The sequence below is a fragment of the Scyliorhinus canicula genome, chromosome 6, assembly GCF_902713615.1.
Source record: "Scyliorhinus canicula chromosome 6, sScyCan1.1, whole genome shotgun sequence".
Classification (NCBI taxonomy): domain Eukaryota; kingdom Metazoa; phylum Chordata; class Chondrichthyes; order Carcharhiniformes; family Scyliorhinidae; genus Scyliorhinus; species Scyliorhinus canicula.
In genome coordinates, this window is record NC_052151.1 from 224,095,878 (window position 1) to 224,109,890 (window position 14,013).

The 14,013-nt window shown below is 59.3% G+C and overlaps 1 protein-coding gene across 1 annotated transcript in view; it reads left to right on the forward strand.

Moving 5' to 3' along the window:
* The window catches only part of LOC119968056 (mediator of RNA polymerase II transcription subunit 12-like), a 64,769-nt gene that overhangs the window by 24,095 nt on the left and 26,661 nt on the right, over positions 1-14,013 (forward strand). The window contains exons 4-5 of the mRNA XM_038801155.1: positions 8,325-8,373; positions 8,785-12,621. Of these exons, the coding sequence (XP_038657083.1) occupies positions 8,325-8,373; positions 8,785-12,621 (3,886 nt within the window). The remainder of the gene's footprint in view (positions 1-8,324; positions 8,374-8,784; positions 12,622-14,013) is intronic.

Below are 14,013 nucleotides of genomic sequence, written 5' to 3' on the forward strand. Positions count from 1 at the left end.
AACACTCCCTCCGCACTGTCCCCATCAAACACTACCTCTACACTGTCCCCATCAAACACTCCCTCTACACTGTCCCCATCAAACACTCCCTCCGCACTGTCCCCATCAAACACTACCTCCGCACTGTCCCCATCAAACACTCCCTCTACACTGTCCCCATCAAACACTCCCTCCGCACTGTCCCCATCAAACACTCCCTCCGCACTGTCCCCATCAAACACTCCCTCTACACTGTCCCCATCAAACACTCGCTCCACACTGTCCCCATCAAACACTCCCTCCACACTGTCCCCATCAAACACTCCCTCTACACTGTCCCCATCAAACACTCCCTCCGCACTGTCCCCATCAAACACTCCCTCCGCACTGTCCCCATCAAACACTCCCTCCGCACTGTCCCCATCAAACACTCCCTCTACACTGTCCCCATCAAACACTCCCTCCGCACTGTCCCCATCAAACACTCCCTCCGCACTGTCCCCATCAAACACTCCCTCCGCACTGTCCCCATCAAACACTCCCTCCGCACTGTCCCCATCAAACACTCCCTCCGCACTGTCCCCATCAAACACTCCCTCTACACTGTCCCCATCAAACACTCCCTCCACACTGTCCCCATCAAACACTCCCTCCGCACTGTCCCCATCAAACACTACCTCCGCACTGTCCCCATCAAACACTCCCTCTACACTGTCCCCATCAAACACTCCCTCCGCACTGTCCCCATCAAACACTCCCTCCGCACTGTCCCCATCAAACACTCCCTCTACACTGTCCCCATCAAACACTCGCTCCGCACTGTCCCCATCAAACACTCCCTCCGCACTGTCCCCATCAAACACTCCCTCCACACTGTCCCCATCAAACACTCCCTCCGCACTGTCCCCATCAAACACTCCCTCCACACTGTCCCCATCAAACACTCCCTCTACACTGTCCCCATCAAACACTCCCTCTACACTGTCGCCATCAAACACTCCCTCTACACTGTCCCCATCAAACACTCCCTCTACACTGTCCCTCTCAAACACTCCCCCTGCACTGTCCCTCTCAAACACTCCCTCTGCACTGTCCCTCTCAAACACTCCCTCCGCACTGTCCCTCTCAAACACTCCCTCCGCACTGTCCCCATCAAACACTCCCTCCACACTGTCCCCATCAAACACTCCCTCCACACTGTCCCCATCAAACACTACCTCCGCACTGTCCCCATCAAACACTCCCTCTACACTGTCCCCATCAAACACTCCCTCCGCACTGTCCCCATCAAACACTCCCTCTACACTGTCCCCATCAAACACTCCCTCCGCACTGTCCCCATCAAACACTCCCTCCGCACTGTCCCCATCAAACACTCCCTCCGCACTGTCCCCATCAAACACTCCCTCCACACTGTCCCCATCAAACACTCCCTCCACACTGTCCCCATCAAACACTACCTCCGCACTGTCCCCATCAAACACTCCCTCTACACTGTCCCCATCAAACACTCCCTCCGCACTGTCCCCATCAAACACTCCCTCCGCACTGTCCCCATCAAACACTCCCTCTACACTGTCCCCATCAAACACTCGCTCCACACTGTCCCCATCAAACACTCCCTCCACACTGTCCCCATCAAACACTCCCTCTACACTGTCCCCATCAAACACTCCCTCCGCACTGTCCCCATCAAACACTCCCTCCGCACTGTCCCCATCAAACACTCCCTCCGCACTGTCCCCATCAAACACTCCCTCCACACTGTCCCCATCAAACACTCCCTCCGCACTGTCCCCATCAAACACTCCCTCCGCACTGTCCCCATCAAACACTCCCTCCGCACTGTCCCCATCAAACACTCCCTCCGCACTGTCCCCATCAAACACTCCCTCCGCACTGTCCCCATCAAACACTCCCTCTACACTGTCCCCATCAAACACTCCCTCCACACTGTCCCCATCAAACACTCCCTCCGCACTGTCCCCATCAAACACTACCTCCGCACTGTCCCCATCAAACACTCCCTCTACACTGTCCCCATCAAACACTCCCTCCGCACTGTCCCCATCAAACACTCCCTCCGCACTGTCCCCATCAAACACTCCCTCTACACTGTCCCCATCAAACACTCGCTCCACACTGTCCCCATCAAACACTCCCTCCACACTGTCCCCATCAAACACTCCCTCCGCACTGTCCCCATCAAACACTCCCTCCGCACTGTCCCCATCAAACACTCCCTCCGCACTGTCCCCATCAAACACTCCCTCTACACTGTCCCCATCAAACACTCCCTCCGCACTGTCCCCATCAAACACTCCCTCCACACTGTCCCCATCAAACACTCCCTCCGCACTGTCCCCATCAAACACTCCCTCCACACTGTCCCCATCAAACACTCCCTCCACACTGTCCCCATCAAACACTCCCTCCGGACTGTCCCCATCAAACACTCCCTCTACACTGTCCCCATCAAACACTCCCTCCACACTGTCCCCATCAAACACTCCCTCCACACTGTCCCCATCAAACACTCCCTCCGGACTGTCCCCATCAAACACTCCCTCTACACTGTCCCCATCAAACACTCCCTCTACACTGTCCCCATCAAACACTCCCTCCGCACTGTCCCCATCAAACACTCCCTCCGCACTGTCCCCATCAAACACTCCCTCCGCACTGTCCCCATCAAACACTCCCTCCGCACTGTCCCCATCAAACACTCCCTCTACACTGTCCCCATCAAACACTCCCTCCACACTGTCCCCATCAAACACTCCCTCCACACTGTCCCCATCAAACACTACCTCCGCACTGTCCCCATCAAACACTCCCTCAACACTGTCCCCATCAAACACTCCCTCCGCACTGTCCCCATCAAACACTCCCTCCGCACTGTCCCCATCAAACACTCCCTCTACACTGTCCCCATCAAACACTCGCTCCACACTGTCCCCATCAAACACTCCCTCCACACTGTCCCCATCAAACACTCCCTCTACACTGTCCCCATCAAACACTCCCTCCGCACTGTCCCCATCAAACACTCCCTCCGCGCTGTCCCCATCAAACACTCCCTCCGCACTGTCCCCATCAAACACTCCCTCTACACTGTCCCCATCAAACACTCCCTCCGCACTGTCCCCATCAAACACTCCCTCCACACTGTCCCCATCAAACACTCCCTCCACACTGTCCCCATCAAACACTCCCTCCGGACTGTCCCCATCAAACACTCCCTCTACACTGTCCCCATCAAACACTCCCTCCACACTGTCCCCATCAAACACTCCCTCCACACTGTCCCCATCAAACACTCCCTCCACACTGTCCCCATCAAACACTCCCTCTACACTGTCCCCATCAAACACTCCCTCCACACTGTCCCCATCAAACACTCCCTCTACACTGTCCCCATCAAACACTCCCTCTACACTGTCCCCATCAAACACTCCCTCCACACTGACCCCATCAAACACTCCCTCTACACTGTCCCCATCAAACACTCCCTCTACACTGTCCCCATCAAACACTCGCTCCACACTGTCCCCATCAAACACTCCCTCCACACTGTCCCCATCAAACACTCCCTCTACACTGTCCCCATCAAACACTCCCTCCACACTGTCCCCATCAAACACTCCCTCCACACTGTCCCCATCAAACACTCCCTCCACACTGTCCCCATCAAACACTCCCTCCACACTGTCCCCATCAAACACTCCCTCCACACTGTCCCCATCAAACACCCTCTACACTGTCCCCATCAAACACTCCCTCTACACTGTCCCCATCAAACACTCCCTCCACACTGTCCCCATCAAACACTCCCTCCACACTGTCCCCATCAAACACTCCCTCCACACTGTCCCCATCAAACACTCCCTCTACACTGTCCCCATCAAACACTCCCTCTACACTGTCCCCATCAAACACCCTCTACACTGTCCCCATCAAACACTCCCTCCACTACTGTCCCCATCAAACACTCCCTCTACACTGTCCCCATCAAACACTCCCTCTACACTGTCCCCATCAAACACTCCCTCCATTCTGTCCCCATCAAACACTCCCTCCACACTGTCCCCATCAAACACTCCCTCTGCACTGTCCCCATCAAACACTCCCTCCACACTGTCCCCATCAAACACTCCCTCCACTACTGTCCCCATCAAACACTCCCTCCACTACTGTCCCCATCAAACACTCCCTCCACACTGTCCCCATCAAACACTCCCTCCACACTGTCCCCATCAAACACTCCCTCCACACTGTCCCCATCAAACACTCCCTCCACACTGTCCCCATCAAACACTCCCTCCACACTGTCCCCGTCAAACACTCCCTCCACACTGTCCCCATCAAACACTCCCTCTACACTGTCCCCATCAAACACTCCCTCCACACTGTCCCCATCAAACACTCCCTCCACACTGTCCCCATCAAACACTCCCTCTACACTGTCCCCATCAAACACTCCCTCTGCACTGTCACCATCAAACACTCCCTCCTCACTGTCCCCATCAAACACTCCCTCCACACTGTCCCCATCAAACACTCCCTCTACACTGTCCCCATCAAACACTCCCTCTACACTGTCCCCATCAAACACTCCCTCCACACTGTCCCCATCAAACACTCCCTCTACACTGTCCCCATCAAACACTCCCTCTACACTGTCCCCATCAAACACTCCCTCCACACTGTCCCCATCAAACACTCCCTCCACACTGTCCCCATCAAACACTCCCTCTACACTGTCCCCATCAAACACTCCCTATACACTGTCCCCATTAAGCACTCCCTCCACTACTGTCCCCATCAAACACTCCCTCTACACTGTCCCCATCAAACACTCCCTCCGCACTGTCCCCATCAAACACTCCCTCTACACTGTCCCCATCAAACACTCCCTCGACATTGTCCCCATCAAACACTCCCTCTACATTGTCCCCATCAAACACTCCCTCTACACTGTCCCCATCAAACACTCCCTCTACACTGTCCCCATCAAACACTCCCTCTACACTGTCCCCATCAAACACTCCCTCCGCACTGTCCCCATCAAACACTCCCTCCGCACTGTCCCCATCAAACACTCCCTCTACAGTGTCCCCATCAAACACTCCCTCTACACTGTCCCCATCAAACACTCCCTCTACACTGTCCCCATCAAACACTCCCTCTACAGTGTCCCCATCAAACACTCCCTCTACACTGTCCCCATCAAACACTCCCTCTACACTGTCCCCATCAAACACTCCCAGGACAGGTACAGCACAGGGTTAGATACAGAGTAAAGCTCCCTCTACACTGTCCCCATCAAGCACTCCCAGGACAGGTACAGCACGGGGTTAGATACAGAGTAAAGCTCCCTCTACACTGTCCCCATCAAACACTCCCTCCGCACTGTCCCCATCAAACACTCCCTCCGCACTGTCCCCATCAAACACTCCCTCTACACTGTCCCCATCAAACACTCCCTCCGCACTGTCCCCATCAAACACTCCCTCCACACTGTCCCCATCAAACACTCCCTCCACACTGTCCCCATCAAACACTCCCTCCGGACTGTCCCCATCAAACACTCCCTCTACACTGTCCCCATCAAACACTCCCTCCACACTGTCCCCATCAAACACTCCCTCCACACTGTCCCCATCAAACACTCCCTCCACACTGTCCCCATCAAACACTCCCTCTACACTGTCCCCATCAAACACTCCCTCCACACTGTCCCCATCAAACACTCCCTCTACACTGTCCCCATCAAACACTCCCTCTACACTGTCCCCATCAAACACTCCCTCCACACTGACCCCATCAAACACTCCCTCTACACTGTCCCCATCAAACACTCCCTCTACACTGTCCCCATCAAACACTCCCTCCACACTGTCCCCATCAAACACTCCCTCCACACTGTCCCCATCAAACACTCCCTCTACACTGTCCCCATCAAACACTCCCTCCACACTGTCCCCATCAAACACTCCCTCCACACTGTCCCCATCAAACACTCCCTCCACACTGTCCCCATCAAACACTCCCTCCACACTGTCCCCATCAAACACTCCCTCCACACTGTCCCCATCAAACACCCTCTACACTGTCCCCATCAAACACTCCCTCTACACTGTCCCCATCAAACACTCCCTCCACACTGTCCCCATCAAACACTCCCTCCACACTGTCCCCATCAAACACTCCCTCCACACTGTCCCCATCAAACACTCCCTCTACACTGTCCCCATCAAACACTCCCTCTACACTGTCCCCATCAAACACCCTCTACACTGTCCCCATCAAACACTCCCTCCACTACTGTCCCCATCAAACACTCCCTCTACACTGTCCCCATCAAACACTCCCTCTACACTGTCCCCATCAAACACTCCCTCCATTCTGTCCCCATCAAACACTCCCTCCACACTGTCCCCATCAAACACTCCCTCTGCACTGTCCCCATCAAACACTCCCTCCACACTGTCCCCATCAAACACTCCCTCCACTACTGTCCCCATCAAACACTCCCTCCACTACTGTCCCCATCAAACACTCCCTCCACACTGTCCCCATCAAACACTCCCTCCACACTGTCCCCATCAAACACTCCCTCCACACTGTCCCCATCAAACACTCCCTCCACACTGTCCCCATCAAACACTCCCTCCACACTGTCCCCGTCAAACACTCCCTCCACACTGTCCCCGTCAAACACTCCCTCCACACTGTTCCCATCAAACACTCCCTCTACACTGTCCCCATCAAACACTCCCTCCACACTGTCCCCATCAAACACTCCCTCCACACTGTCCCCATCAAACACTCCCTCTACACTGTCCCCATCAAACACTCCCTCTGCACTGTCACCATCAAACACTCCCTCCTCACTGTCCCCATCCAACACTCCCTCCACACTGTCCCCATCAAACACTCCCTCTACACTGTCCCCATCAAACACTCCCTCTACACTGTCCCCATCAAACACTCCCTCCACACTGTCCCCATCAAACACTCCCTCTACACTGTCCCCATCAAACACTCCCTCTACACTGTCCCCATCAAACACTCCCTCCACACTGTCCCCATCAAACACTCCCTCCACACTGTCCCCATCAAACACTCCCTCTACACTGTCCCCATCAAACACTCCCTATACACTGTCCCCATTAAGCACTCCCTCCACTACTGTCCCCATCAAACACTCCCTCTACACTGTCCCCATCAAACACTCCCTCCGCACTGTCCCCATCAAACACTCCCTCTACACTGTCCCCATCAAACACTCCCTCGACATTGTCCCCATCAAACACTCCCTCTACATTGTCCCCATCAAACACTCCCTCTACACTGTCCCCATCAAACACTCCCTCTACACTGTCCCCATCAAACACTCCCTCTACACTGTCCCCATCAAACACTCCCTCCGCACTGTCCCCATCAAACACTCCCTCCGCACTGTCCCCATCAAACACTCCCTCTACAGTGTCCCCATCAAACACTCCCTCTACACTGTCCCCATCAAACACTCCCTCTACACTGTCCCCATCAAACACTCCCTCTACAGTGTCCCCATCAAACACTCCCTCTACACTGTCCCCATCAAACACTCCCTCTACACTGTCCCCATCAAACACTCCCAGGACAGGTACAGCACAGGGTTAGATACAGAGTAAAGCTCCCTCTACACTGTCCCCATCAAGCACTCCCAGGACAGGTACAGCACGGGGTTAGATACAGAGTAAAGCTCCCTCTACACTGTCCCCATCAAACACTCCCAGGACAGGTACAGCACGGGGTTAGATACAGAGTAAAGCTCCCTCTACACTGTCCCCATCAAACACTCCCAGGACAGGTACAGCACGGGGTTAGATACAGAGTAAAGCTCCCTCTACACTGTCCCCATCAAACACTCCCAGGACAGGTACAGCACGGGGTTAGATACAGAGTAAAGCTCCCTCTACACTGTCCCCATCAAACACTCCCAGGACAGGTACAGCACGGGGTTAGATACAGAGTAAAGCTCCCTCTACACTGTCCCCATCAAACACTCCCAGGACAGGTACAGCACGGGGTTAGATACAGAGTAAAGCTCCCTCTACACTGTCCCCATCAAACACTCCCAGGACAGGTACAGCACGGGGTTAGATACAGAGTAAAGCTCCCTCTACACTGTCCCCATCAAACACTCCCAGGACAGGTACAGCGGGGGGTTCTAGCTCCCTGTGCACTGCCGAGTGAGAGTGGGTGCTCCCGGTGTTGGGGTTAGGGGGGACAGTGATTGTCATGAATGATGTGAGACTGACTCATTTCTGTTTCTCTCTCTCGCTCATTTCCAGGCATTTCAATGCTGAAGACGAGCAGATCAGGTTGGAGGCCCGGTCCCAGGTGAGTGACTGCTCGGCTGTGGGAGGCGCGGGACAGTTTGCGGGGTGGGGGAGGCGGGGGGGGGGGGGGGGGGGGGAGTGGGAGGGAGGTTGGCTGAGCGGGGAGATAGTGGAGGAGAGGAGTGGGGGGGGGAGGTGAGGCAGGGATGGAGGGAGCAGTGAGAGAGGTGGAGAGGGAGGACAGGGTGGAAGGGGGCTGGCTGGAGGAAGGGTGGGCTGGAGCCCGGGGAGGGTAGGGAGGGGGGAATGGATGGAGGCAGGTGGAGGGGAGGGAGGGGGAGAGGGTTTGCGTGGGGTTTTTGGATGAAGGGTGGATGGGGAACAGGGCTTGGGAAGGTATCCTGGGAGAGTGATTGTGTTTTCCAAGTGGCATTGTAAATACTCTGGCCTCTCTCTCTCTCTTTCTCGGCAGATCTTGCAAAACAAGGAGATGGTTGTGAAGTCCGAAGACTCCGTCGCCCATCAGCCATCTGGGGAACTGACCGGAGGGAGGAGCTCACTGGGGTCAGAGGTCACCGAGAAAGAGTCATTCGGGTCAGAGATTGGCGTGCGATGGTCAATGGGGGAACGGCATGGACCCAGGCCTCTCCTCCATTTGGCATCGCCCACTGCAGAGTGCGATCCCATAGGAGATGACGATTTTGCCTGCTCAGTACCCCCCGTCTCACCCTCGTCACCTGCCGGTTCCCTCCAGACATCACCCTCTCCCACCTCTGAACTGAGCCCAAGGCTCTGGGCACTGATGGAGCGAGCACGCATCCAGGGAGCCGAAGAGGAGGCCGCACTGCAACAAACAAACCAGGAACGTCTGGCCGAGGAGCAGCGTCTGGCCGAGGAGCAGCGTCTGGCCGAGGAGCAGCGTCTGGCCGAGGAGCAGCGTCTGGCCGAGGGGCAGCGTCTGGCCGAGGGGCAGCGTCTGGCCGAGCAGCGTCTGGCCGAGGAGCAGCGTCTGGCCGAGGGGCAGCGTCTGGCCGAGGAGCAGCGTCTGGCCGAGGGGCAGCGTCTGGCCGAGGGGCAGCGTCTGGCCGAGGGGCAGCGTCTGGCCGAGCAGCGTCTGGCCGAGGGGCAGCGTCTGGCCGAGCAGCGTCTGGCCGAGGAGCAGCGTCTGGCCGAGGGGCAGCGTCTGGCCGAGGAGCAGCGTCTGGCCGAGGAGCAGCGTCTGGCCGAGCAGCGTCTGGCCGAGGAGCAGCGTCTGGCCGAGGAGCAGCGTCTGGCCGAGGGGCAGCGTCTGGCCGAGGGGCAGCGTCTGGCCGAGGAGCAGCGTCTGGCCGAGCAGCGTCTGGCCGAGGGGCAGCGTCTGGCCGAGGAGCGTCTGGCCGAGGGGCAGCGTCTGGCCGAGGAGCAGCGTCTGGCCGAGGAGCAGCCTCTGGCCGAGGGGCAGCGTCTGGCCGAGGGGCAGCGTCTGGCCGAGGGGCAGCGTCTGGCCGAGGGGCAGCGTCTGGCCGAGGAGCAGCGTCTGGCCGAGGAGCAGCGTCTGGCCGAGGAGCAGCGTCTGGCCGAGGAGCAGCGTCTGGCCGAGGAGCAGCGTCTGGCCGAGGGGCAGCGTCTGGCCGAGGAGCAGCGTCTGGCCGAGGAGCGTCTGGCCGAGGGGCAGCGTCTGGCCGAGCAGCGTCTGGCCGAGGAGCAGCGTCTGGCCGAGGAGCAGCGTCTGGCCGAGGAGCGTCTGGCCGAGGGGCAGCGTCTGGCCGAGCAGCGTCTGGCCGAGGAGCAGCGTCTGGCCGAGGAGCAGCGTCTGGCCGAGGAGCGTCTGGCCGAGGAGCGTCTGGCCGAGGAGCGTCTGGCCGAGGAGCAGCGTCTGGCCGAGGAGCAGCGTCTGGCCGAGGAGCAGCGTCTGGCCGAGCAGCGTCTGGCCGAGGGGCAGCGTCTGGCCGAGGGGCAGCGTCTGGCCGAGGAGCGTCTGGCCGAGCAGCGTCTGGCCGAGGAGCAGCGTCTGGCCGAGGAGCAGCGTCTGGCCGAGGGGCAGCGTCTGGCCGAGGGGCAGCGTCTGGCCGAGGGGCAGCGTCTGGCCGAGCAGCGTCTGGCCGAGGGGCAGCGTCTGGCCGAGGAGCGGCGTCTGGCCGAGGGGCAGCGTCTGGCCAAGGGGCAGCGTCTGGCCGAGGAGCAGCGTCTGGCCGAGGGGCAGCGTCTGGCCGAGGGGCAGCGTCTGGCCGAGGGGCAGCGTCTGGCCGAGGAGCAGCGTCTGGCCGAGGGGCAGCGTCTGGCCGAGGGGCAGCGTCTGGCCGAGCAGCGTCTGGCCGAGGGGCAGCCTCTGGCCGAGGAGCGTCTGGCCGAGGAAGAGCGGCTGGGCAGGCACCTGGCAGAGGAGGAGAGTCTCGCTGGGAAACAGCATTCGGCAGACACGGAGAATCCCGCAGCCCAGTATCTGGCAGAGAGTCTCGCTGGGAAACAGCGTTCGGCAGACACGGAGCATCCCGCAGCCCAGTATCTGGCAGAGAGTCTCGCTGGGAAACAGCGTTCGGCAGACACGGAGCATCCCGCAGCCCAGTATCTGGCAGAGGAGGAGAGTCTCGCTGGGAAACAGCGTTCGGCAGACACGGAGCATCCCGCAGCCCAGTATCTGGCAGAGGAGGAGAGTCTCGCTGGGAAACAGCGTTCGGCAGACATGGAGCATCCCGCAGCCCAGTATCTGGCAGAGGAGGAGGATTATCTAGTAGCCAGGAGTCTGCGAGTGGAGTGTGACGAGCCGTCTTTCCTTGAATCAGACGTCTCGAGGTCTTCAGATTGGGGCCTCTCCGAGTCCTTTGAGTGGTCGACACCCAGATCTCTGGAACGGGCGGCGGGTCAGCAAGGTCGGAGCCAGACGGAGAAAACGGACCACTTGCCCTCTGTGCTTCCCACCGTCTGCCCAACGACTGGGCTGGACGGGGAGACGGAGCGTCTCGGAGATGGGCAGACGGAGCGTCCCGGAGACGGGCAGACAGAGCGTCCCGGAGACGGGGAGACGGAGCGTCCCGGAGACGGGCAGACGGAGCGTCCCGGAGACGGGCAGACGGAGCGTCCCGGAGACGGGCAGACGGAGCGTCCCGGAGACGGGCAGACGGAGCGTCCCGGAGACGGGCAGACGGAGCGTCCCGGAGACGGGCAGACGGAGCGTCCCGGAGACGGGCAGACGGAGCGTCCCGGAGACGGGCAGACGGAGCGTCCCGGAGACGGGCAGACGGAGCGTCCCGGAGACGGGCAGACGGAGCGTCCCGGAGACGGGCAGACGGGGCGTCCCGGAGACGGGCAGACGGAGCGTCCCGGAGACGGGCAGACGGAGCGTCCCGGAGACGGGCAGACGGAGCGTCCCGGAGACGGGCAGACGGGGCGTCTCGGAGACGGGCAGACGGAGCGTCCCGGAGACGGGCAGACGGAGCGTCTCGGAGACGGGCAGACGGAGCGTCCCGGAGACGGGCAGACGGAGCGTCCCGGAGACGGGCAGACGGAGCGTCCCGGAGACGGGCAGACGGAGCGTCCCGGAGACGGGCAGACGGAGCGTCCCGGAGACGGGCAGACGGAGCGTCCCGGAGACGGGCAGACGGAGAGTCCCGGAGACGGGCAGACGGGGCGTCCCGGAGACGGGCAGACGGGGCGTCCCGGAGACGGGCAGACGGAGCGTCCCGGAGACGGGCAGACGGAGCGTCCCGGAGACGGGCAGACGGAGCGTCCCGGAGACGGGCAGACGGGGCGTCCCGGAGACGGGCAGACGGGGCGTCCCGGAGACGGGCAGACGGGGCGTCCCGGAGACGGGCAGACGGAGCGTCTCGGAGACGGGCAGACGGAGCGTCCCGGAGACGGGCAGACGGAGCGTCCCGGAGACGGGCAGACGGAGCGTCCCGGAGACGGGCAGACGGAGCGTCCCGGAGACGGGCAGACGGAGCGTCCCGGAGACGGGGAGACGGAGCGTCCCGGAGACGGGCAGACGGAGCGTCTCGGAGACGGGCAGACGGAGCGTCCCGGAGACGGGCAGACGGAGCGTCCCGGAGACGGGCAGACGGGGCGTCTCGGAGACGGGCAGACAGAACGTCTCGGAGACGGGCAGACGGAGGGACTCACACCCTCAAGCGAAGTGGCTGAACTCGGGAGTGGGCGGGACAGCGAGGCCTCCCCGGTGGAGCAGCCAGGAGCAGGGGATGCCAGGACCCCAGGGAGTCAGAGCAAGGCCACCAGCGAGGAGGGAGAGATCGTCAGTGGGCGAAACGAGGAATCGATGGATTCGCAGAGAGATGACCACAGAGCAAGAGACAGAACCAGCGGCGAGTGTGACCAGGTAATGGGGCCGCTGGGAGGGGGGGGGGGGGGGGGGGGGGGGGTGCTGGAGATCATGTCCCTTTAGCTGGGTTCGTGCAGAACGTACTGTCGCTGGAGATGGTGTACTGTCCCTTTAAGCACGCCAGGGAGGGTGCATTGTGCCTTTAACTCTGTTGGCCACAGTGTCCTGTCCCTTCAACCATTCCGCAGGAATAGCCGTTTTGGGAAGAAAAAAAATATTACGTCGAAGCTTTTTGCTTTACACTCATCAGAGCATTCAGCAGGATTGGCAGGACGAGGAGGGGTGGGAGGGGGGGAGGGACAACTATTGATACTGTCAGAGGAGAGATCACTCTTTTGTTTGGCAAGTCGACTCTGATTGGCAGAGGCTTTGCCATGGGGAAATGCAACTGTTGATAGTGACTGACAGTTAACTGGCAAGCTGGATTTGGAATCCGAACCCTGATTGGTCGAGACATCGTCCCGTGGACTGGATCAGTGAATGGCTGAACCCGGTTTTGTTCACCTGGAACAGGCGCAATGTGTATACAGGACTAAAGGGTTCGACATGTCTGTTTTTTTTTCAGCAGAGTAGAGGCTGTACCGCCCCTTTGATTGTCATCGAGTCAGAACAGCACAGGAACAGGCCCTTCGGCCCACACTGTCTATTCTGGCCATAAGTACCGATCCCATTTTCCAGCACTTGTCGGCCATTTCAGTGCCTGTCCAGGTGACTCTTAAACGTTGCGGTTGTACCTGCCTCCCCCACCCTCTGGGGGAACACAGTGTTCCCTCAGGTCCCCCTCTAAACCACTCACTCCTCACCTTAAACCTCCACCGTCTGGTCCCAGACACCTCAGCCATAGTGGGGTGGCGGGGGGGGGGGGGGGGGGGGGGGGGGGGGGGGGGGGGGGGGGGGGGGAGATTCATCGAATCAGAGAAACACACAGTGCAGAAACCGCCCTTCGGCCCATTGGGTCTGCCAATCCTAATCCCATTTTCCACCCTATCTGTGCCTCTCATAATTTTGTCTACTTCTGTCAGCCCCCCCCTCAGTTCGAGGGAAAACAAACGGCAGACTATCCAGTCTCCCCTCATAGCTGAAACGTTCCATCCCGGGCAACGTCCCGGGGAATCTACTCCTCAGCCCCTCCAGTCCAATGGCGTCCGTCTGATAGGCTGCCAACCAGAGCTGCTCACAATATTCTGCCTGTGGCTGAACCAATGTTTTATACTGTTGACCCGACTGCACTGTCCCTTTAACTGGGCTAGAGAGGTTGCACTGTCCCTTTAACTGGGCTAGAGAGGTTGCACTGTCCCTTTAACTGGGCTAGAGAGGTTGCACTGTCCCTTTAACTGGGCTAGAGAGGTTGCACTGTCCCTTTAACTGGGCTAGAGAGGTTGCACTGTC